Raw genomic sequence first — 27,498 nt, forward strand, 5'->3', positions numbered from 1 at the left:
GTGGCTTGATTGCACTCTAGGCCTCATCCATGTTGGTACTGGTCAATACACCTGTAAAAGGAAACATATGCACACTTTTCTTGGTAATGATAATAAAAAGCACGTTTGTAGTTTGAAGGTTTCTTATGTGTACAAAATTAGCATCCCTAAGTTGTAACAACTTCTTTGAAATATCTGTGCCTGGAGTGTTATTTTTGGCATTACGAAGTGGTATTTGGTTGAAGATGTCACAGTGCTGTAGTCTCTATCGATGCATGTCAGTGGGTTTTCTTAACATTTAAAGTGAATTTGTTAGCGTTACCTATCCTGACAGTTGGTTGAATTCTGTGCCCATTCGGCAACACTAGTACCTGGACTTCCTGATGCCAAAGACCCACTTTTGCTGAATATCTCCCATGTAGTTAGAAAATAACTTTAGGTTATTTCCTACTGCTTTGTTTGATCTAGTCCATGGGTACTTGCAAACATTTTCCCAAGGGCCACAAAGCTTGGTATGTGATGTGACCGAGGGCCGCATCGATGCCAGCAGGGTGGCGATCCAGGCTGGGAAGGGGTCAGTAAGGTGGGTATAGGGGAAACAAAGCATATACATCAAGTGGCTGAATTGTACAGTGTGAAACCAGAAAATCTGGAATTATATAATCCCAGCTTCCCCACTTTACCAAATTGTGTAATCGATGACAATTGTTTTAGTTCACTTTCCCTCCTTTCTTTTATCGTCGCATTTAAGAGTACCTTGAAATACATGACTTTAGGATGTGTGCTGTACAAAACCTTCTCCTGTGTTTGGTTTCATAAACTATAATGTTGGTCATGTATAATAGGAACCTAGGCCACCCTAAGAGTGCACATAACTGACTTGCCTCTTAGTTCACTATTGGTATTGTTGTCAGTGTAGGGGGGAAGAACAAATGTTTTTCTAAACTCATATTTGAAAACTATCACTTAAAAAAAAAAAATTCAATACACTGGTATCTGATATACTAAGGTGAAATTGTTCTGCATGTTAATGAAATACACTATTTGAATGTTGAAGAGACTTAATATATTTTTACACTTTCATTCCAAGGGGGACACATGCTGATCGGTTGAATGTTCTGTTTACATGCGTTTACAAATTTCTTGAATACTTTAGGACCATTAACACTGATGTCGCAACTTTTGTAATGATGGCTATTTAACAGGCTCTTAACATGTTTCCCATAAAAATGGGTGCTACATATTTGGTAATGCCATCTTCTGACTAGCGCAATGTTCTGGCAGCCATGTCAGAGTTTGGTAACAGTGCCCCTTTGTCCTCTTTTTATGTTAATATACTGCTTTAAATTTCTCCCTTCACAATGTGGATAACATATTTGGGAAATCTAATCTCGGACTAGGATAATGTTTTGACCACTCTGTCAAAATATTGTAACTCTCCCTCTACTCCTTTTATATGAAGCCATCAATGAAGATTCTTGTTCTTAACCTACAGTAAGCTGACCTAGCTCTGCAACAACTTACTCCTGGCGTTCGCTCACTGACGAGGCAAAGCATTTGGAAGACATGGCTATGTTAGGTGCTTAAAGAGAGATACGTTTGTCAAAGCCATGTAGTTTGATAATTAAGGACGCTATTGACTTAATTGGGGCACACTGTCAAATAGCTAAACGCAAGTCTGACTCAACCACATTGTTTTACAATTTTCAGACAGTCACAACATGGATGACGTGAGCAGGAAGGAAAGTGATAAGGTATTGACCGAAAACATCAGTAGCACAGAACAGCCTGAATCAAATGGCCAAATATTCCAGGTAGGAATTGGTGTTTGTAAGATGTTCTATTTTAATCCACTAAAAAGAGGATTGTTGTCCATTTAATATTTGCACCAAAATTGGAGGCAGCAAGAGGGCACCAATGGTTTTTGTTATAATGACTGTAATCCTTCAGATGTTACCAAGTGTTTGAATGAGTGTCTGCTGTCCATGTCAACTGTTCAGAAAGCAGAGTAGTGGAGAATGAGCTGCTACATCTTTCTTATCGTTCATTACCTGCGAGGAACTAAGGGCCTCATTTGGATAGCAGTCGGTCGGACCGCAGACAGCTATTGTGGTTGTCAGGAGACCGCCAGACAAGCGGTCTGACTGCCGCATTAGTATAGGCCCACCGTGTTGGCGGTCGGAAAGTGCTCTTTTACATGGCGGCTTGTGCTGCAGCCCAGGAAAAGGGCCGCAGTACAAGCCGCAGTGTAAAGAAGCACCTTGTGCACATCCATGCACAGTGTGCCATGCACCATGCGTTACAGTGTACAGTGTGCATGGAGGTGCGTGAAAGCACTGCATGTGCCCTCAGGGCCACTTTGCAGTGGCCCACGAGGGATGGGGTCCCTGTTTTGGGCCCCCAAAGGACCTTTCCGACAGCCTTTTCATGGTAGTAGGACCACCATAAATGCGATGTTGGAAAAGGACATCGTAATCCCAATGGCAGTGCCTGCCTCGTCACTGCCTCCATTCAGGATAACGATTCCGACTGCCATCCCGTCGGGATCACTGATCCCTGATGGAGGTGGCGGTCCATCTCCTGAAAGACAAGGGTCTGACCACCAACATTGTTATGCAGCGGTTGGACAGAAGGGCTGTAGGCGGTCGGACCGCCACTGAGGTGCTGTCAGTGGCGGTCCCACCACCATTGTAATCAGGTCATAAGTTATGCAGCCCATGTATAGAATTAAAACTATGATTTGAATAGCACACAAAGTAATTTGCCTATTTTGGATATCGATCAAATGATGAAAACATATTCATGAGTTCTCTACAGCATCCCCCCCCAAAGAATAATAATTCGCTCCAATTTACCATAATCAAATAGAAAACACTTTCCAATCTGGGGAAGAGGGTGTTATTTTCAACACTGATGAAAGACTTGTATGTTGCACAGTTGCTTGTTTCCTTATGTTAAGGGTATTATCAATCAACAGCTTCTGTAAGTGGGATCACCCTTATATTAGATCCTTCAAAGCACATGCAATGAAATCATTTAAAATTATACATATATAATAAAGCACTGTTCTTAGCCCAAAACGTTAGTTGGGAAAACTGCTTTGGTGAGGACCTAGTTAGCTTTATTATTAATAATAATATTTAGGGTCATTGTTAAGCGCTGCTAACCCTCCAGGGGGAGTCTCTTTGCGCTAAGGTAAGCATTGAAACAGAGGTGACCATACATGGAACGTGAAATTACCATTCAGAGAAAACACAAGCTTTTAAGGTATTCTTAAAATTGATTAGGGGCTGCAAAGTGTGAATATTTATAGAGAGTTAATCTGGCTGCGGGAGTGAGAAATAATGGATTGATGTAGAGAAATTATCATTGCTTCAGGGTACCAGACAAGATTTCCCACTCTTTGGTGTCCTATTTACCATTGGAATTGAGACAGAGTATACCTTCATGACTAACATACCATGCTACTTGTGGTCGCTAAAATCTAGACGATCAATACCCACAATCATCAAATACCGTACCTCAGTTTCAACCCATTGTTGTTAATAAAATAATAAACTTGACAACATCCAAAATGAGTCGTCCTGCTTCCATTTGGATGCAGAACAGGGAAGTTTAAATGGTGTTTGGCCAGAACATTGATGCAAAAATATTGTGGGTCACAAATATAATGCCCAGGTTATGTGATCCCAAAATATTGTGGAACATAATATCTAAACGAACAATATTTGTGTTTAATATATATATTTTATATATCGTTGGGTACAATATTATTTATTCTAGTTTATATATAATATTGTTTTTAATTAGTTTGATATATATTAGTTATTTAAGAGTTATAACTATTATAATAATATGTATGTATAATTTGTTTTATTGCACTTTACATTTTTTTTAAATTACATTTCATTAAAAATCTTACAATTAGAAATTGCTAATTCAGTAGCCGGTTTTTGGGTTTGTAGCACATTGGGATGAAAAGTTTAGATATTTAATTGATAATTATGTCCATTAATTGGGGGGGGGGGGGGCGTGGCTTTGCTGTGCAGCAAGATGGCTCTCACTAAGAAGGCTCTACCGGCCGAGCTCAAAATCCTACCTCAATCTACTACAATGAGGGCATGAACATCGCCTAAGAGCGCACCATATCTGCAATAAACTTACAGACATCGGCTGGCTCAGGTTCCGGGGCCCAAGCAGCCGCAAACAACAAAGAAAACTAGCTGTATGCCAAAAAGTAGAGCACCTTCCGGATTGCATTCCCCTCTCTGCAACCACCTGTACTGACCTGAGCACAGGTTGAGCTACAAAGCGCGCCTCGCTGTACTGCAACAGATGGACCTATAAGCAGCATCAAGCGCCCACTCCCAGCGCCCCATCTAAGCACCACAGGTGAGCTAATTGCAAGGGAAGAACACCCTAACACTACAGGAGTAACAACTAAGACGTGAGACAAGAAACGTCAGGGTGGAACAAGTGTAACATACATCAGCACGCACCCCACTTTGTGAGCCACTGAGACCCAGGCTTGAACGCTGTACACTGTAACAGGCATGAAGGAGGGAAAAAAAGAAAGAATTGACGTCACCCACAAGTCAATCTGCACCTATCACCACCCCTTCCAAAAACTAGAATACAATACTCTAAAGAGTGCTGGCTGCTACTGCTACCCCCTCAGACCACCCATCCTACTCTCGAAGTGCGCAGTGCCTGCACAGGTACATCGAGTCCCTGCCTCGACACGGAACTTTATCTCAACACACTAACATGGGAAAGCATGACACAAAACAAGCAAAGCTGACATTTGACAGAAGGCTTACTCGTCAGCTAGATAGCCATCCTACTTTTGAAGGGCGCAGTGCCTGCACAGGTACATCGAATCCCTGAGCGAAACGGTACTTTATCTCAACGTACTAACATGGGAAAGCATGGCACAAAACAAGCAATGCAGACATTTGACAGAAGGCTTACTCGTCAGCTAGATAGCAGGTCTATGGCTGACTCAGCTGCAATGGACACGGAAGAAACTACCCCGCAAGACGAAGACCTACACACCATATTGAAAGATGTCAAAGCCAGCCTGCTAGCTATAGAATCTAAACTAGAAATCCTCACCTTGCGCCCCAACAAGGTCAAACAACGTGTGGATAAACATGAAACCTGGATTGAAGTTCCTTAAAATAGAGTACCTGACGCAGAAGACCTCCAAACAGACTCAAAGGAACAGCTACTACAGATTGCCGAAATACTTAATGTGATCAAGGCAAAAAGCGTAGATTTGGAAGCCAGATCAAGATGCAGTAACATCCGGATCACAGGAATATCTTAAACCACCAACATAGCTACAATGTAACATGCCAGAAATTTTGAGAATATGCAGACTTGTAACCTCGTGCTCATCGCCCTAGTGACCCTGCCAATCAGTTAATTGTTCAAGGGAATTAAATGGAGGGACACAACCTTAATGCAGCCATCGCTACATACCTACCATGTTATATGTAATGTTAGTAAGTCCCCTCAAACAACAAGCTCGGCAACTAAGCTATAGTCGGCAGGGCTGTACGCCGGTGACTCCCAGTCCCTCTGGTATAATTCCCTTGTAGCTCTAGGGCTCTCAGATTCTAATCTCTTGTTGGGGTTTAAATGGGTCTCAATCTAATTGGGGGGTTGGGGGACTCAACCTAATTGGGGGCTTGGTGTTGGAGGTGGGAGGGATGGGAAACAGTTGTTTTTTGTAATGCTACCACCACTGCAATAAATAACACACATACCACAAGCCAAAATGAAGCGTCCCATGCATGATCTTGCCGCCGTTGCATATGAGCCCGTCTATACCGTCTCATTAGCACAACATGGCTCCACTTCCCACCTACTATTAGACAGCACAACATGACTTTCCCGGGAGCATAACATGGCAACTGTGACATGCATCAGTTGGAATATCCGCAGACTCATTGTCTATAGGAAAACACGCCTTGTCCATAGATCTCTAGCTAGATATAAAGTCAACGGGTGCCTCCTACAGGAGACTTATATAAAAGACAACACTACATCCAGGTTACGTCCATGCTGGTGGGGGGACACCTATGCATCTTCCTACCCAGAGGAGTAGCAGTACTAATCAAAAGAGGCCTTCCATGGGAAACCTCCCAGGTCATATCAGACCCAGAGGCTAGATTGATCTTATTAGGGGGAGCGCTGTACCGTCAACAGGTCACTATAGCAAACATCAATGGCCCCAACACTGACAACCCCAAATTTTTATTCATGCCTGGGCAAAGATACAATCTCTAGGCAATCCCATGATACTTCGGGACGGGGATTTCAATGTAATTATGGAGGAACAAATGGATAGGGTGGGCACCTCCTGCAGCCAACATCCTTCAGCGTCGGCAACGCTCCGAACCCTAGTGCATGACAACTATTTCATTAATACCTGATTGGACTTCTGGCTGACATCCCGCAATGTCCACACCTGGGCCATAGCTGCCAAACACTTACCGCACACACGTTTACATGGCGTCTCCCGCCCGTGGCACTACTAGATGCAGCATTCAGAGATGAAATTCACAAAAACATACTTGAAAACTTTGAATTTAACACAGCTTTATCGAAATCACCCAGTACGTTGTGGGAAGCCTTCATGGTGGTGATTTGTGGCGCCTACATCGCAACACAATCCGGAGTGCTGAGGGCCATACGACCCACTCTTGACAATTTTGAGGGAGATATTCAGAATCTGGAAAGCCAGTAGTTCCACACTGCTAGCCAACATTAGAGAAAAACTCTCTGAATTCCAGGAGGAGGCTGACAGAAAGGTAAAATTCCTGAATCGTAGTGCATAAGCCTGGCGCGAGAGTGACCCCAGCAAAACACTGGCCAATTTACTCAGGCCCCCCAGAATTTCCTCCTACATCACTAAACTACAGACCACAGAAGCCACTCTAGTTCACTCACCGGCAGCTCTACTAGACACAATGACAGAATTCTATGCTCAGCTATACACTTCTTCAGCACTCCTTGCGGAGTCTGAACTGCTGGAATACTTAGACATGTTCCAGCTGCTGTGGCTGGACCGTGCACACCAACCCTATTTAGATGAGCTCTTCACTACTGAGGAGATCATTCAGGTAATACAAAACCTACCAGGAGATAAGGCACAGGGCTAGATGGGCTTACTACGGCCTTTTATAAAGAATATGCCACGCTACTCACCCCTTACCTTTTGGCTGTACATCAGGAGGCATTGAAGCATGGGGAATTACCAGCTTCAATCGGGTAAGTCACCATTATAACCTTACTAAACCCGGGCAAACCTCTCACACTTTCTATCGCCCACTGTCATTAATAAATACTGATAATAACATTTTTGCGAAACTATTGGTGTACAGACTACAGCCGCTACTCCCACTTATTGTTCGGCTGGACCGATCAGGATTTATACCTGGTCACTGTACATTGCATTATGTCAGGGACTGTCCGGGACTATGTGGGGAACACAGTCGGGGACTTGGGCAAGGACTGGGAACTGGGTAGAAAAACGTACACAGAAAGAGGAGTACAGACCTGCCGAGGATCATACAAGAAATCAGAGGAGAAAAGAGATCCAAAGGGGTAGCCTGCACGAAGAAACAAGATGGCTAAGACTCAGAAAGGAAGGGCACTCCTGAGGCAAATTAGGATTCAGAAAAACTACACCCAGGACGAATTTGCAAGACCTATATATGGCACAATATTAACAATAAAGAGGAGTGTGGGGTAAAGCACTCAGAATCTCCACATGGTAAGACTGAAGCTCAGTAAGTTTCTCACCCACAATTGCTGTTACAGAAGCAGACTGCAAATACCCACATGTAGGACATGCATGCAGAGAGGCAGGGTCTGTGGAGCTTATACCTATGGTGATGTTATAAATGTAACTCAAAGACAATACTCACAGTGAACAAGAAACACCACCTAGGTAGTCAGCTGAGCCCACAGATCCTGGCGATCAAACAGGAACATGCAAGGCAGTAACAGCACGGGGGTAGAACTAAACACAAGCACAATAGACAAGGAGCTAGCAAGGAGGAGTTCTTAACAGAAAAGGAAGGAAATCACAGGGCACGCTTGGCAGAAAGCAGGTAACAAACAAATAAGGTAACAGAAGCAAGACAGCAGAATAGAAAGACAGCAAACTAGAACTGGAACCAATGAAATGAGAAGAAAGGCAGGGACTGGAAAAGGATATACAGAAGGAGGGGGCTACAAGGGTATACTAGAATAGTGTAGGTTAAGAAATCAAGAAAACAAAATAGCATAGAAGACAGTGCTGGGGCAGGAAGAAGAATTGAGCTAAAGCTCAGGAGTCTAGGTAGCACTGCAGGCAGTGCTTGTACAGGAATAGGGAATTACTAAGGCTTTAGGAGTCAAGGTAGCACTGCAGGCAGTGCTAGTTCAGGAACAGGGAATTAGCTAAAGCTCAGGAAACAAAGAGTCAAGAGAGCATTGCAAGCAATGCAAATCAGGAACAAGAAATAGCTGAAGCCCAGGAACAACAAATAACTATAGCTCAGGAACTCAGGAAACAAGAGCACTGCAGCCAGTGCTAATTGAGGTACAAGGAAAAGCAATAGCTCAGGAACTCAGGAAACAAGGTAGCACTGCAAGCAATGCTAATTGGGGAGAAGGGAAACTGCAGCAGTTCAGGAACAAGAAATACTAAGGCTCAGGGGTCAAGGTAGCACTGCAGGCAGTGCTAATTCAGGAAAAAGGAAAACATCAGCAGGTCAGGAACAAGGCATAACTAAAGCTCAGGAAACAAGAATAGCAAAAGCTCAGGGAGCATTGGAAACAAGGATTGGTCTCACCGGTAAACAGCTACAGTTGACCAACCTTGGCCTGAAGGGAGCTGGGGCTTAAAAGAGCTCACAGTAATCATATGCATCAGATGTGAGCAGGCTAGAAGCAGCCAGCCACAGGTGAGCTGAATTCCTCCACCCATCCTGGGCCTGCAGGGGTTGAGACGAAGCAGAGAGCAGGGAATTCTAGGTAATAGAGTTTCCAGCATGAGCAGACTGGCTTCCACAAAACCTGGCATGGATTGGGAATGGATGTCAATTCCTAAACGATGTCCAAATGCCTGGAAGTCAGGATATGCATACAGGGGAGTGTCTGGAGGCATATTAGAACACTGGAAAGCCCCACAATTCGTCCCCCTGGTGGTGGGCACGGGAGCACAAGGAGTCAATCGTGACACATAACCTACAAACTATTTTTGGAATAATGCACCAGCTCGTTCCACATGTCCCAGCGATAGCCGCTATGTTAGATGCCGCAAAATCATTTGATTTGCTGGAGTGGACATTCCTCTTCACGCTCCTAGCTAGGGCTAAGACCCATCTTCATGCGGCACATTTAACTACTACATACAACTGCTAGAGTGCAAGTAAACAAGCTAATATCAGACCCCATCCCCATTTCCTGAGGAACACGGCAGGGCAGTCAGCTGCCCCCCTTCTTGTTTACCATCGCGATGGAGCCTCTGGCGGCGCGTTGTGTCAGAATCATGCCGAGAGATGACCGGGCTAATAGTCTCCATGTACGCAGACGATGTCACACTTTATATTCTCGACCCTAAGGTGAATTTCGCACCAGTGACGCGAGAGATGCACTTTGGGGGCCTGTCAGGGATCCAAATAAAATGGGCCAAGTCCACCCTACTCCAGCTCACCAAGGGCACACAAAAATTCAACTCAGAGTACTCGATAGCATGGGCAGATGACCCAGTGCGTTACCTGGGCATTTGGATCAGCAGAGACACATGAGCTCTGGAGTGCAAACTACGCAGGTTAATAACATAGATAGAGGAAAGACTGTGCATATGGATCAAAATGCCCCTGACCCTTACTGGATGTATCGCTATTACAAAATGATAATCCTTCCCAAGCTACCGTACCTCTTTGCTAATATCCTGAAGCAACACACCGTACACTTCCTTAAATGCCTCAAATTTGTTGTGGTTTGTCTGGTATGGGCAGGCAAAAAAACGAGTATCCTGTGAACTCCTCACCCTCCCACTGGCACAGGGTGTACTGGGAGCCAGCACCTTACACTGTAAGCATTTTGCACCCAGGCTCAATTTCTGCATTTCTGGCAGCACCCAACACCATTCCAACCCCATGTTGCAATCTAGAAGGACTGACCTGCCCCTCCCACTAACCATGGCCCTGCACTGGGACGAGTACTGGGACTATCAGAACACTCAGATATGAGATTGACACAGTGGAAGCCCTTAGATGGGCATGGGAGGGTCTGCGGAAAAGGGCGAATCTTAGCTGGCTATATGCACCGTCCATTCCAACAGCTAACAACCCTCAAATTCCCCCGCTAATGGAAAGCGGTGCGGTGAAGCAAGCACTCAAACTCCACATCGTTCATTTTCAGACCTACATCGAGGCCAGTTCGTCACCCCACAGCAGATGGTGAGGACGGACCCCTCAACTACCACCCCTGGACACATTACTATATTACCAGCTGCAAGATGCCTGCTATGCGATTCATGACACTTTCCCTTCTGCGCCCCTACCCCTACCGGCTCTAAGGCATACACTTACAGACTTTCACCCACAAGCTAATAACACGTATCTATACCATCATGCCGTGCACATCCTTGGTTATCACCCCCAGCTCTCAAAAATCTTGGACCGCTGAATTGAACTCTTTATCACGTACCCACAATGGGCATTTCACTGCGGTCAACGAGAGCAGGTCTCCCTGAATTACCGCTTAAGATTATTACATTTTAAGTTCCTGTTAAAGTGCAGGGAGGAGGAGGCCATTTCTCCCTGTCCCTGCTGGGACATCTCTGGGCGCCATCTTGAAGGTCGGCGGTCTAGTTGTTGACCGGGTAATCCAACCACCTACTTAATGCGAGCCGCAACGTGAATGCGCAGCGGACACGTGCAGCGGGCATGTCGCTGGTGTGCCAAAGGCAAGCCCCTCTGCGCCCGTCCGCGTTTCGGACAGCGGCCAGAGCCAGCCATGCTACCCGTTTTTCTACTTTGACCAATATTGCCTGGTCCAGAGATCAGCTTTTAAACATAGCGGCATGCTCAGGTAAGGCCAAGATAGGCCCTGCTATGGTCAACCATGAGTGTGGCTGCAGCGCATGTCTCTTTACACTGGCGGTCAGCGAGGGAGGGTGAATGGCAGTGTGACCACATTGAAGCCCCCCACGATGTATCCCTTGGCCAATAGCACCAAGATTATGACCTGCTTGATCACTGTAGGTCCCTCCCTAAACTCTGGAGTCAAACCCCTGGGATCTCATGTTCCTGACCGAAACCTGGCTGAGGATCTAACCCCGACCTGATGCTGGCGTTACCTGACAGCTTTCGTATTACTTGTGCCAATCGGGGTGGTAACAAGATAGGAGGGGGTGTGGTTCTTATCATGAGGGCTGGCTGGGAGATCTCCACTAGGAGAATAGAGCACCTTGGGAGCATTGAGGCTCTGACCTTTTGTGTCAGAATCTCACCCTCCTCTTCGGTGGCTGGGATGTTTGTATATAGACCTCTTGAAACTCCATCCTGCCACCTGCTAGAGCTATGCGACCTTGTGGCTGATCTCTCGCTGAAGCATGCCAACTTCAATGCGCGACTTCAAAGTCCAGATGGATAATGAAAAATTCTCCCAGGCATCTCAGCTACTAGAAACACTAGAGCGTTTAAATCTCACGCAATGGGTGACCACCCCTACCAACAGGGTGGGCCATATGCTAGACCTTATCTTCTCCAACAGTCCTAATCTCAAAGTGGAGACACCGTTACCCCATACCTAGTCAGACCATTTTTTAGTACCGTTCAGCTTCTGGCTCGAATCCAAACGGTCTAGCTGCAGGTCGATCTCTGACAGGAGGAGAAACTGGAGTAAGGTCACCCTAGAAACTATGGGACCAGCACTCCAAGTTACTCCCCCCCAGCAGACAGGTGACCCAGGCAGTGATGTATCCAGCTTCAATTGCTGAGTTACCTCCCCCTTAGACAGAGTGGCACCACTTAGGCCAGTGACATCTTCAAGGAAAAAACCCTCAACCCCATGGTTCCCACGGAATTACGAGCGGATAAAAGTCTCTGCAAGAAACCGAACGTTCCTGGAGAAAATCCTATGATCATGTGGCTAAATGCTCCTACTGAGAGGCTTTGAAAAACTTCCATGGGCTTAAGCGTAGCACTTTCAGGGAATATTTCTCTAACCAAATTAATTAATCTGACAACTCGGTCAAAGAATTATATAAAATTATCTAAAGCTTTACTAATCCCACTGCCCTAGATAGCACAGTCACGCCATCTCTTACCCTCTTTGCTGACCTATCGGACTATTTTCAGGAAAAGATCCAAATGATCAACTCCGCCTTGCCTCTCTCAATGTCCTCTCTTGTGCAAAGTCCAACCTCAGAGCTCCACGGGACCTGGTCTGAATTCCACCCGCTGCCACCTGAGGTGTCTCTCAGGGAGTTGTACAAATGTAAATCTGGATTTCGAGGAGATCCCTGCCCGGCTCGGTTCTTCAAACTACTGGCCCCTTGTCTCAGTTTGCCCCATAACAAACTATAAAACCCGTTCTCTAAGGCGTGGAACGTGTAGTGTATCAACTGCTATAGTTTCCTCCTCAGCATGGTGTATACATCACCATATCTTTTAATATATCTTTATGCAAAAACCTTCTTGTTTCTTATGGTCTTTTGCAACACTCTCATGCCTATTGTTTAAAACTTCTATTTCCTTTGACAATCCTCCAGAAACAACATAACGGTGACTGGTTTTGAGCCCTATTCAGTACACCGATCAGCTTTTTCAGTAAGCACAGCACACCATATCTAGATGAGAAAATGTGTAAAAATGTGAAAGAGATAAAGTGACACCTCACGGGCGAACCACCAAGGGGGTAACTGGCAGGTACTCACCAGATAAGCACACTGTTCTCATGGGTAGTCACCTTATCTCCAAAAAGAAAAGAACAAAAAAGCGCTTAGAGACCCCTGGGTTATAACGCGCTATATAAATCAAATAAATAAATAAAATAAAATAAATAAATAGTTTAGTGTCCAAACAAAACAAATGGGTGCAAATGTTTGTTGAGTGTGAATAGGGTCCTGCACATTATTCGAGCTGATGAGTAACTTGGGAGCTGACAGTTGGCTCTTAACACAGTGTTGCATTCTTATTTCCATTGACAGTGTCTCTAGAATGGTGTGTTCAACTCTGGTGCTGTGACGCGTTGTCTAGCTCTGAAGAATATGCCATAAATTGGAGGCAATGAAACATGTTGGCATGTGAAATGGGTATGCATGGATAGCAACCTGTACACATTTTTAATTTGACAGACCTCCCTTAGTGAATAATAAACTTATCGTTTAAAAGGTGTGCCTGTCAATTTTAAATTACACATTGTCACCACGTTAGAGTGCATTTATCTATCACTCTGTTTGCACCCATTTGTTTTGTTGGGAATGGTGTTCTAGACTTACATGCATGGAAACGTCAAAGAGTACAGTCCCCTCCGAATATGCAAATGTAGTGTAAGCTTGTAGGGGCAGATTTACAAGCCCCTTGGGCCACTTTTGCATCACTTTTTTCCCATGTTAAAAGTGACGCAAAAGTGGTGCAAGGGGCTTGAAAATCTGCCCCGTAGTGTTCAGCTTTTGGGGTGCCAATGGGGTAATTTTAGGGTTCAGGGTGGATATGGGTTTTTGGGGTGCTAGGGGGTAATTCTAGGGTTCAGTGTGGGTATGGGTTTTGGCGTGCTAGGGGATAGTTTTGGAGTTCAGGGTGGATATGTGTTTTAAGGGGCTAGGGGGTTCAGGGCGGGTATGACTTTTGGGTTGCCAGGAGGCAATTTTAGGTTTCAGGGCGAGTATGAGTTTTGGGGGGGCAGGGGTAATTTTAGGGTTCAGGGTGGGTATCTCTACAGATTAGAAAGTACTAATCAGACAATGGCAGCTGGATCCTTCCATTAAGCCTTTGCATCAGGTTTCCAAACCCTTTGCATGCCTGTGCTCTTTCGCTTTTGGCCAAGAGCCGCTCCTGTCTGCAGCTGAGCTCTGCCTTTTTATTTGCCAACTGCTAGAAGGTGTGAATGATATCTACCAAAGTCCACAAAAGAAAGAGATGGCTGTGGCACAACAACCCTATGGTGTATGAGATCACATGCAGCCTGATTCCTGTCCCCATGGCTCCTCCTGCGCCCCAGTGTTTCTTGTGCCCCTGGCACACATCATGTCGGAGGATGGTGATGGCGTTAACATTTTGTCCCCCCCCCTGGAAACATTTCTGCGGACGCCCATGCCTAAGGCCACTTTCCTGCATGTGGCCTGGAACTGCCTGCGTGTTGCCGGATTCTGGAGGGTATTTTTCGAACACATCGCAGATATAACAAGCCAAGGGTTGGATGGCTCTCCACTGGTATGACTACTGGGCTATGTAAGGGATGTCCCACCTGCTAATCGACAGCTTATCGCCATGCTGCTCCTATTAGCTAAGCGTCGTGTGTCTATACACTGGGGCTGAAGGACATCTCTTATTGTAAAGAGCAGTTATCCACTTTCTGGAAACTCATACCACTTAGATCCTGGCCAAAATATATATGGGCCCCATCCACCTGTTGGCTCCACTACCAAAACCCCGACCCCACAGAGCAAATAAATACATAATACATTAATCTGATACATCAGCTTCCCAAACTTCATAAACTAAAAAATCAACCTCCTACCAGTATGGTGTAACTGGTTCACCAAGTAAGCACTGCACTTAGATTAGCAAAATCTTCCCTACTACTGAGTATATGCGGGGAAGACAGAACTTTTACACGTAGACGTATTGTCTCTGCAGATACTCCATAAGACAGCTGACAATCGGTGGGATGTACAAAACAACTAGGAATGTTATATCGCTGAACTCCAATAGACTTGTATAAGTGTGGGGATACCAAATATGATACCAAACTCTTTATTTCAATTAGTATGTAAATAAATACTGGATAACTGTAGCATTTATGTGTTTTAAAATCAATAAACAATTAAAAAAATATGTCCATTAATTGATTATTTTATTTTTTTGTTAGGTTTTAATTGTTAATTGGTTGATCTTTTTGTGTTAATTAATTTTATGTTTTATTGATTTTTGTAATACTTTTATTAAATAATGAATTAAACAACAATACTTCATTTTTATATGAATTTCTTAAATTAATCTTTGCATCTGTTTTTTCAGGATTCTGAAAAATGTCTTTTTTAGGTCTCGACCTGCCAATGCACTTGCGCATTGCAGCTCGAGACATATAGAGGTGCATCAGGAAAGCTTACCAAGAGGGCTTTGGCAGGCGGATTACGCACCGTGCATGTGCTCTGTGCATGCGCTTGCCATTTGCTCCCCGACGCTCGGCATCAGACTTCAAAGTAATCCCTTCTGCTCCCCCGCCACACCAGCCACGTCACAAACCACTATTTGCCTCGCAACAGACATTTGTCTGTGCCTCCCGTCACACTTCAAAGCTGCCGCTCACCGCCCCCCGCCCCCCGCATCAGACTTCAAAGCAATGCGCTCGACTCCCATTGCTCTGGGCTGCCGCAGCTCGGTACCCAGACGGTTCTCGGCCTTTATTTGTTTGCCTTCCTTCCATCTTCAGCAGCTAACTAAGTAACATCGCGTTTCACCACAACTCGCCTCTTTGTTCTAAAGCCAATGAATCACCCCAATGTGGCCTGCTTTATCTGCCGGTCTGCTCGCCAGCGTGTGGCTTTTCCTTAAACTGGGACAACTCTGGATTCTTTACCGCACACCGCTGCGGACACCAGTTTGGAGGGCCTACCATTAAGCTGTTTTAATGTTTGCAAGTGCCAGTTCCCAGCTTTTCACTGCACTTCTTCGACCTGTCTGGTATCGGACACAATCCTTCGGGCGCTTGGACTTGTTACAATTGAGTTTTTTAAAACCTCTGAACTTCCACAAGGGGAAATAATTTATGATAGTATGTAACCAGAGTGTATGGTTTGAGGAAGTTGCCACTCACTTCATTACGTTTGTCTTTATACATTACCGTGGGTAAGTGTGGGAGGAAGGAAGCAGGGAGTATAACACACAGTTCAGTTCATGTGACCCAGGCGCTTGCACAGGACTTCGCTCCCCCTCCCACAAAGCAAGACAAGACAAGCCAAGAACATCAAAGCGACCGGCCGCTTTGATTCCATTTGCCAGCAGCTACTACACGCGCTGCAGGTCATAAACAGGACCATCTGCTTGTGAAACATAAACCTGTCTTTCCCCAACAAAAATGCCACAGCAATGCCAAGAGCTTGTTCTCCTTCTGCTCTGCTTTCCTGTCCCTGTCTCCCCCATCTTTCTTCTACTTTCTGGCCCTTCTTTTCTCATGTTTCCTCTAATTTCACCGTTTTGCTACCTTTCTCTTCCTTCCTTTGTCCCTCTTTTTCTATTCTGTTGTTTCTTCCTTTGCACTGCTTTCCTCTCCTCTCATTTTCTTCCTACTTCCTCTTCTGGCTTTCTCTCTCTCTGAGTCAAGGGCTGATAATGAAAATAAGCCCCGATCCCTACAAATGAGTGCAGACCTGCCAACACCGGCAGAAATTAGGCGCTGTCTGGGCAGGCACTGGCAGGGAAAGCCATTCCATCTGATTAGCAGATAATCAGCTATGGACAGCGCTCTGTAGAAGGTTTGACGTAGGCTGCGAGGGTATCGTAAATTTACCTAGTTAGTAGTAGATAGTGTGAAGGAAGATAACGGACTACAGGAAATATTGCCTTTAGTACTCTTCCTGCCACAGACGCTGCTTAAGTGTAAGTCAAATTTTCGTCCGTCCGCTCCTTCAGTCTGTCTCTTCTCTCTCTCTCTCTCTCTCTCTCTCTGTCCCCTATCTATTTATCAATCCTGTAGATCTAGCTATCGAAGTGGAATTATTCTCAGCATTTGTTACGATTAATCTAATGACCGTAAAAGGAAGCAGATTCCGGTACTGTCTCTAAGACCATTTCTGCCATAGCAATGAAGCTAGCGCTTCTGCAGTTTCCTAGGTGAGAACCTAGCATTTAATACACATGCAGCGCCGAGAAACCTCAGAGAAACAGATCCTTGCGGAGTTTTTCGGGATGCTCTGAGACTAGAACACTTCCAAGTATATGTCCAGGACAAAAGACAGAATTGTACTGACAAGGTACGCGTCAATGAATGTACTGACATCTATTTATGAGTCGTTCTGCCTATAGACTTCACAGAGGAGCTGAATTAGATTCGAATTCCGTTTCGCCCTCATGGCGCCATCCAGTGTAGAGAAGAAATTGTTCTCGTTGCCCATTCACGCACCCCACTAACCATACGCACTGCGCATTCTAGCATGTTGTTGTGTTTGGTGAGGACTGATTGGGGTTTGAGATGCAGCCTGACGTCATTACCGGATGACCCCTCTCAGAGCGCACTATTTCATTCCTCATATGAGCCACTTCGAAACAGAGGCAGGCCAAGACCCGCAGACACCTCAGGCGAACCATGCAATCGGGGCAACCGCCATTTAAGAATTTGATATTTTAAAATGAGTGTTTCATTCTGATCTGGCACCCACTTGTCTTGGTGGCAGAGGGACCATAGCGTCCCTGGGGGGCATATTTACAAGCTACGTGCGCCACCAGTACGTCACTTTTTCCCATATTAAAAGTGAGGGTCCGGCGGCGCAAGTTGCTTGAAAATAAGCCTCTTACTTTTCACAGAATCCCTACATTCCTCCTGGGCTTCCACACACACACACACACCCACACACACGCAACCCCCACACACACGCATCCCCCCACACACACGCAACACCCCACACACACACACAACCGCACACACACACACAACCGCACACACACACAACCCCACACACACGCAACCCCCCACACACACGCAACCCCCCACACACACAAAACACCCCACACACACACAAACCCATACACACACAACCCCACATGCACACACACACAACCCCACACACAGAACCCCCCCACACACACAACCCCACACAAACACACAACCCCACACACACAACCCCACACACACACAACCCCACACACCCCACACACACACACACCCACACACACACACAACCCCACACACACAACTCCCTCACCCCCCCACAAACAGCCCCCCACACACACCACCACACACACACACACAACCACCCACACACACACAACCACCCACACACACACAACCCTACACGCACACACAACACGACACACACAACCCCACACACACAACCCCACACACACAGCCCCACACTCACAGCCCCCACACACACAACCCACACACACAACCCCACACACACCCACACCCCAAACACACACACACAACCCCCCCAAACACAACCCCCCCCACACAACCCACCCACACACACAACCTCCCACACCCCAACCCCCCACACACACAACCCCCCACACACACAACCCCCCCACACACACACAATCCCCCACACACACAACCCCACCCCAACCCCCCACACACACCCCACACACATACACCCCACACACACACCCCACACACACCCACACCCCACACACACACACACAAACCCCCCACACACAACCCCCCACACAACCCACCCACACACACAACCTGCCACACACACAACCCCCCCACACAACCCCCCCACCCACAACGCCCCCACACACACCCCCACACACCCCCACACACACAACCCCACACACACAACCCCACACACAAACACACCCCACCCCCCCCCCACACACACCCCACACACACACCCCACACACACACCCCACACACACACCCTACACACACACCCTACACACACACCCCACACACACACACCCCACACACACCCCACACACACACCCCACACACACCCCACACACACCCCACACACACAACCCTCCCGCACACACACAACCCACTCACACCCCCCCACACACACACAGCCCCCTACACACACAACCCCTCACAGACAACCACCCACACACAACCCTACACGCACACACAACACACAACCCCACACACACACAACCCCACACACACAAACAACCCCACACCCCCCCCACACACACCCCCAACACACAAACCCCCCCACACAAACCCCCCCACATAACGCCCCACACACAACCCCCACACACACAACCCCCCACACACACAACCCCCCACACACAACCCCCCCACACACACAACCCCCCCACACACACAACCCCCCACACACAATCCCACACACATAACCCCCACACACACAACCCCCACACAAAACCCCAAACATACACACCCCTATCTATCTATCTATCACCCTCTCTCTATCTGTCAATCGCCCTCACTCTATCTATCAATCGCCCTCACTCTATCTATCTATCACCCCTCACTCTATCAATGTATCTCTCTATCGCCCTCACTCTATCCATCGCCCTCACTCTATCTATCCATCGCCCTCACTCTATCTATCGCCCTCACTCTATCACCCTAACTCTATCGCCCCTCACTCTATCTATCGCCCCTCACTCTATCTATCGCCCCTCACTCTATCTATCGCCCCTCACTCTATCTATCGCCCTCACTTTATCTATCTATCGCCCTCAGTCTATCTATCTATCACCCCTCACTCTATCAATGTATCTCTCTATCGCCCTCACTCTATCTATCGCCCTCACTCTATATACCGCCCTCACTCTATATATCGCCCTCACTCTATATATCGCCCTCACTCTATATATCGCCCTCACTCTATCTATCGCCCCCAATCTCTCTATCGCCCTCACTCTATCACCCTCACTCCATCTATCGTCCTCACTCATCTATCGCCCTCACTCATCTATCGCCCTCCCTCTATCTATCGCCCTCCCTCTATCTATCGCCCTCCCTCTATCTATCGCCCTCCCTCTATCTATCGCCCTCACTCTATGTATCGCCCTCACTCTATCTATCGCCCTCACTCTCTTGCCCTCACTCTATCTATCGCCCTCTATCTATCTATCGCCCTCTATCTATCTATCGCCCTCTATCTATCTATCGCCCTCTATCTATCTATCGCCCTCTATCTATCTATCGCCCTCTATCTATCTATCGCCCTCTATCTATCTATCGCCCTCTATCTATCTATCGCCCTCTATCTAGCTATCGCCCTCTATCTATCTATCGCCCTCACTCTATCTATCTATCTATCGCCCTCACTCTATCTATCTATCTATCTATCCCCCTCACTCTATCTATCTATCTATCGCCCTCACTCTATCTATCTATCTATCGCCCTCACTCTATCTATCTATCTATCGCCCTCACTCTGTCTATTGCCCTCACTCTGTCTACAAATACCGCTATCTATCTATCTCTCTATCTATCTATCTATCTATCTATCTCTCTATCGCCCCTCACTCTATCTATCTATCGCCCCTCACTCTAACTATCTATCGCCCTCACTCTATCTATCTATCGCCCTCACTCTATCAATGTATCTCTCTATCGCCCTCACTCGATCTATCACCCTCACTCTATCTTTCTATCGCCCTCAATCTATCTATCTATCGCTGTCACTCTATCTATCGCCCCTCACTCTTATCTATCTATCTATCTATCTATCTATCTATCGCCATCACTCTATCTATCTATCTATCTATCGCCCTCACTCTATCGCCCTCACTCTATCTATCGCCCTCATTCTATCTATCGCCCTCATTCTATCTATTGCCCTCATTCTATCTATCGCCCTCACTCTATCTATCGCTCTCTATCTATCGCCCTCTATCGCCCTCTATCTAATCTATCGCCCTCTATCTAATCTATCGCCCTCTATCTAATCTATCGCCCTCTATCTAATCTATCGCCCTCTATCTAATCTATCGCCCTCTATCTAATCTATCGCCCTCTATCTAATCTATCGCCCTCTATCTAATCTATCGCCCTCTATCTAATCTATCGCCCTCTATCTATCGCCCTCTATCTATCTATCGCCCTCTATCTATCTATCGCCCTCTATCTATCGCCCTCAATCTCTCTCCCTCAATCTCTCTATCGCCCTCACTCTATCTATCTATTGCCCTCACTCTATCTATCTATTGCCCTCACTCTATCTATCTATTGCCCTCACTCTATCTATCTATCGCCCTCACTCTATCTATCGCCCTCACTCTATCTATCGCCCTCACTCTATCTATCGCCTTCACTCTATCTATCGCCTTCACTCTATCTATCGCCCTCACTCTATCTATCGCCCTCACTCTATCTATCGCCCTCTATCTATCTATCGCCCTCTATCTATCTATTGCCCTCTATCTATCTATTGCCCTCTATCTATCTATTGCCCTCTATCTATCTATTGCCCTCTATCTATCTATTGCCCTCTATCTATCTATTGCCCTCTATCTATCTATTGCCCTCTATCTATCTATTGCCCTCTATCTATCTATTGCCCTCACTCTATCTATCGCCCTCACTCTATCTATCGCCCTCACTCTATCTATCGCCCTCACTCTATCTATCGCCCTCACTCTATCTATCGCCCTCACTCTATCTATCGCCCTCACTCTATCTATCGCCCTCACTCTATCTATCGCCCTCACTCTATCTATCGCCCTCACTCTATCTATCGCCCTCACTCTATCTATCGCCCTCACTCTATCTATCGCCCTCACTCTATCTATCGCCCTCTATCTATCTATTGCCCTCTATCTATCTATTGCCCTCTATCTATCTATTGCCCTCTATCTATCTATTGCCCTCTATCTATCTATTGCCCTCTATCTATCTATTGCCCTCTATCTATTGCCCTCTATCTATTGCCCTCTATCTATCTATCTCTATCTATCGCCCTCACTCTATCTATCGCCCTCACTCTATCTATCGCCCTCACTCTATCTATCGCCCTCACTCTATCTATCGCCCTCACTCTATCTATCGCCCTCACTCTATCTATCGCCCTCACTCTATCTATCGCCCTCACTCTATCTATCGCCCTCACTCTATCTATCGCCCTCACTCTATCTATCGCCCTCTATCTATCGCCCTCTATCTATCGCCCTCTATCTATCGCCCTCTATCTATCTATCGCCCTCTATCTATCGCCCTCTATCTATCGCCCTCTATCTATCTATCGCCCTCTATCTATCTATCGCCCTCTATCTATCTATCGCCCTCTATCTATCTATCGCCCTCTATCTATCTATCGCCCTCTATCTATCTATCGCCCTCTATCTATCTATCGCCCTCTATCTATCTATCGCCCTCTATCTATCTATCGCCCTCTATCTATCTATTGCCCTCACTCTATCTATTGCCCTCTATCTATCTATTGCCCTCTATCTATCTATTGCCCTCTATCTATCTATTGCCCTCACTCTATCTATCACCCTCACTCTGTCTTTTGCCCTCACTCTGTCTACACATACCCCTATCTATCTATCTATCTATCTATCTATCTATCTATCTATCTATCTATCTATCTCCCTCACTCTATCTATCGCTCTCTATCTATCGCCCTCTATCGCCCTCTATCTATCGCCCTCTATCTATCGCCCTCTATCTATCGCCCTCTATCTAACACCCTCTATCTATCGCCCTCTATCTATCTATCGCCCTCTATCTATCTATCGCCCTCTATCTATCGCCCTCTATCTATCTATCGCCCTCTATCTATCTATCGCCCTCTATCTATCTATCGCCCTCTATCTATCTATCGCCCTCACTCTATCTATCGCCCTCACACTGTCTACACATACCCCTATCTATCTATCGCCCTCACTCTATCTATCGCTCTCTATCTATCGCCCTCTATCGCCCTCTATCTAATCTATCGCCCTCTATCTATCGCCCTCTATCTATCTATCGCCCTCTATCTATCGATCGCCCTCTATCTATCGATCGCCCTCTATCTATCGATCGCCCTCTATCTATCGCCCTCTATCTATCTATCGCCCTCACTCTATCTATCGCCCTCACTCTATCTATCGCCCTCACTCTATCTATCGCCCTCTATCTATCTATCGCCCTCTATCTATCTATCGTCCTCTATCTATCGCCCTCACTCTATCTATTGCCCTCACTCTATCTATCTATCGCCCCTCACTCTATCTATCTATCGCCCTCACTCTATCAATGTATCTCTCTATCGCCCTCACTCTATCACCCTATTGCCCTCACACTGTCTATTGCCCTCACTCTATCTATCGCCCTCACTCTATCTATGTATCTATTGCCCCCACTCTATCACCCCTCACACTATCAATATATCTATCCATCGCCCTCACTCTATCCATCGCCCTCACTCTATCTATCTATCTCCCTCAGTCTATCTCCCTCACTCTGTCTATCTCCCTCACTCTGTCTATTGCCCTCACTCTGTCTATTGCCCTCACTCTGTCTATTGCCCTCACTCTATCGCCCTCACTCTGTCTATCGCCCTCACACTATCTATTGCCCTCACACTATCTATTGCCCTCACACTATCTATTGCCCTCACTCTATCTATCTCCCTCACTCTGTCTATTGCCCTCACTCTGTCTATTGCCCTCACTCTGTCTATTGCCCTCACTCTGTCTATTGCCCTCACTCTGTCTATTGCCCTCACTCTATCGCCCTCACTCTGTCTATTGCCCTCACAATGTCTTGCCCTCACTCTATCTACCGCCCTCACACTATCTATCGCCCTCACTCTTATTTATCTATCTATTTGTCTATCTATTGATCTGTCTATCTCCCTCACTCTATCTATTGCCCTCACTTTATCTATCACCCCTCACTCTATCAATGTATCTATCCTTCGCCCTTACTCTATCCATCGCCCTCTATATATCTATCGCCCTCACTCTATCGCCCTCCATCGCCCTCCCTCTATCTATCGCCCTCTATCTATCGCCCTCCATCGCCCTCCCTCTATCTATCGTCCTCACTCTATCTATCACATCACCACAGCATCACTCTGCACCACAACATCACTATGCGCTACCACAGCATCAATCTGTGCAACCATTCAACAACAACTGGTTCAAATATGTGTGTGTGGGATTTATAAAGCGCACTGCTGCCCGTAAGCGTCCTGGCGCTGAAGACCGCTGGGGAACCCGTCCTGGCTTTCCCTGTGAGATGGTCCCTTCTGGGTATCTCTAAGGTGAAACCAGGCATCCCTGGCGTCTGTGGGGAGCCGTTGTAGAGATGAGGCAAGCTTAATGCCCAGAGTTGCCGAGTGTGATCCCTGGTTAGAGTAGGCACCGAGGGGAGAATTATCGAGTCCGCTGACCCTGATCCGCAACCCTGCCGCGTCGGGAATTGAACCCTGGTCCCGGGCCGTTCTCTGCTTCCGGGTCTGCCGCCTCTAACCAGTGAGCCACACCACTCCACAATATGTTCTCTCAATGTTTCAAGCTTTATTACAAATGTCACAAAAAGATGTTAATATTTCACTTCTGTTCTTGGATTTTCGTCACAATAAAATACACTGAACATAATCTTCACAAAAGTTATTTGCAAAAGTTCAAGCCATTGCCATCATAAATTAAAATAACTTATTTTTAAGTATTAATTATTAAAACATATTAAAAGCCATTGTTATTTGTAATATCAATACATCTAAGTCACGTAAATACAACACATATTGCATTACAAATGCTATAGGTGTCACATTTGTAAAAGTTATAACTATTGGCATTGTAAATGACAAAGCTATTAATTTCACTATTTTCAAAACCAACACATAAAAATTTTTTGGGTCATTTACAATACCAATAGCTCAAACTTTCCTAATGCGAGACTTATTGCATTGCAAATGCTTGTTTCAATTTGTCACATATCAGTTTTATTTTTAAATTTAATGTATTATGTTTATTGAATCAATGTATTATTTTCCACATATTTCTTTCAGTGCCTTAATTGCAAAAAAAACAATGAATTGCAAAAGTAAATCTGACCACTCCAAAGTCCAATACTTTGCCTAATTTTGTCAGATTTGAGGGGGAGTAGTAAATTGAACCTCTCCAAAGTCCAACACCTTACCTACTGTTGCTTAGATTAGAGAGGAAATACTAAATATGAGCCTTGCAAAGTTTAACATGTACCTACTTTTGTTTACGTTGAAGTAAATAGTAAATGTAATCCCTTCAAAGTCCAATACTTTTCCTACTTTTGTTTTTCATTGGATTGGGAATAGTAAATATTACCCTCCAAATTCTAACACTTTCCCTACTTTTCCTAACGGTAGAGTGAGAATAGTAAATCTGATGGCTTCAAAGTCCAACGGTTTCTCTAATATTGGTTTGTTAGGCATGTTAATGTTAATTTTACATTTTTTATATTTTTTAGAAATATTTTAAAAATTCTTTATAAAATTCAATTGTAATTTATTTTAGATACATTTTAAAACTTCTTTTTATTAAAACATATGCTCAATCCACCAATACAGACAGTAGGTACAAGCAAAATCTTTTTAGCAAATATGGGAGTACGGTTTATACTTTTCCACACATCTGTTCAGTTCATGGATGCGACACCCAAACCCCCCACAGGCAACCCCTTTCAACTGGTCCTTTTCCTCCACCTCCCTCCCCGTCAGGCCCTATACTTTTCCTATGGACTCCAAATCTTTCCCCATTTTTTTGGGGCAGCCCCTGATTTTATATACAATTCTCTCTGCCTGACATCACCAGTCTAGATCCTGTTCCCATTTGTTATGTCTCGGTGTGGTCGGTGTCCCCCATAATCCCACTATGTTTCTTTTCGCTATCACTGCTGCCAGCAGGAGCCAATCTTCGTGTGTGTGGGTCACCTATCTTCTCCCGAGATCCCCAGCAGCTGCCACCATGCGTCTAGTTGTAAGTACAGGCCCGTTACCTCAGACATCACAACCACTATTTCCGCCCAATACTGCTGAATTTTCTGGCATGCCCAATTAGTGTGAAAGAACATAGCTATCCCCTGACGCAGTGACCTGTTTCACATCTACTCAACCTGTGTAGGAGTGTTCTGGAAGCATGCGACCTGTGAGTTGAATTAATCTGTACCGCGCGTGTATGGCCACCTCGCTAGGACTCTGAATTGCTTCTAGTCAGCTGTCGTCCTCCAATAATACCACATCTGCTTCCCAAGCTTCTCTTAGCGGACCTAGGGGATCTGGAAGATTGTTCATTAATTTTCGATATGTGAGAGAGACCGCCTTATCCATCATGGGGTCCAGCAACAGTCGGTCTTTCCAGCGGGGAATATTACGGCAACACCTCTCCTTCTGATACATGGCAGCGCACAGCATGTCTCACTTGTAGATAACGAAATCGCTCTCCGTCCGTCATTTGGTATTCCGTCTGGAGTTCACCAAAGGTCAATATGGCCCCACTCCTTCGGATATCCCTGAGGTTTTCTGATCCGAAAAGGCTTCATCTACGGAAGCCCTGCAAACTTCCCACCTCACTCAGGGCATCACTTCTCCAGAGAGGGGTTTGTTGGGTCAGTCGCAATTCCCATCCGAGTAACTTTGTGGCAGTGTGCAATGCTCGCACCACAGTCTGTGTGTGCACCAGCAGGGATCTTACTCTGCTCTTTTGGTATAGGATTGAAGAGTACCCTCCATCCCCCAATGAATGTCGATCAACCCGATACGCTGGCTCAGAGTGGGCGCAAAGACCCATCCGTTAATATTTATGAGCTGGGCCGCCATATAATAATTCCAAATGTTCGGGACAGCCAGGCCTCCCTCAAAAACCCCACGTTGCAGCTTACGCAGTGCTATGCGCAGAGTGCTTCCCTCCCACAATAGATTACGTTGTTCCCTTTCAATTGGCCGAAAACATTTCTCCTTGCAGGGTCTATTTTGTAATGCATATAGCAGCCGAGGGAGGGCCATCATTTCGAATAGCACAGCTCTAGCCAAAAGGGATATTGGTAATTTACTCCAGTGTTCTATATCCTTGCGCAATCTCACTAATTGTGCCTGAATATTTAGATTTAGGAACTCTGTCTGATTTTGTGATCCAAATGCTGAGGTATTTAAATTGGTCCTGTTGTATTAGGGCCCTACATTCAGTTGCGAGCTGCAGGATATCGTCATTTAAGCTAAAAATGATCGATTTATCCCAGTTTACCTGATATTCTAAATAACTACCAAAGAGGCGGAGCATGTTGATGATTCTGTGGATCGTCTGCCTGGGTCTGCTTATGTATAGCACTACGTCATCAGCTTAAAGGGAAATATGCTCCCCCATGTTAATACCTCAGATCAATGGGTCCTTCCGGACCCACGCAGCAGGTGGTTCCAGCATCATCGCAAATATCATGGGAGATAAGGGACAACCCTGACATGTGCCCCGTGCAATGGAAAAGATCTGAAGACCGATCCATTTACTCGGACTCGAGCCATAGGGTTACGGCACAGTAGGCGGACCCAAGCACAAAATTTGAGGCCAAAGCCCAGCCTAATCCGGACCTCTTATTGGTAGTGCCATTCAATACTGTTGAATGCCATGTGGGCATCTAGAGACAGTACCTCCGCGAGTTCTATTGGGTGCATCGCCGTCCCGTGCA

General features: G+C 45.9%; 1 protein-coding gene across 3 annotated transcripts in view; it reads left to right on the forward strand.

The window, feature by feature from the left end:
• Positions 1-27,498, forward strand: part of CARF (calcium responsive transcription factor) — a 434,709-nt gene that overhangs the window by 6,606 nt on the left and 400,605 nt on the right. For all 3 annotated transcript variants that reach the window (XM_078680246.1, XM_078680247.1, XM_078680245.1), the window contains exon 2: positions 1,690-1,793. In XM_078680246.1, the coding sequence (XP_078536372.1) occupies positions 1,701-1,793 (93 nt within the window). In that variant the 5' untranslated portion in view covers positions 1,690-1,700. The remainder of the gene's footprint in view (positions 1-1,689; positions 1,794-27,498) is intronic.

Source organism: Lissotriton helveticus, chromosome 3_1 (genome assembly GCF_964261635.1).
Source record: "Lissotriton helveticus chromosome 3_1, aLisHel1.1, whole genome shotgun sequence".
Taxonomy (NCBI): Eukaryota; Metazoa; Chordata; class Amphibia; order Caudata; family Salamandridae; genus Lissotriton; species Lissotriton helveticus.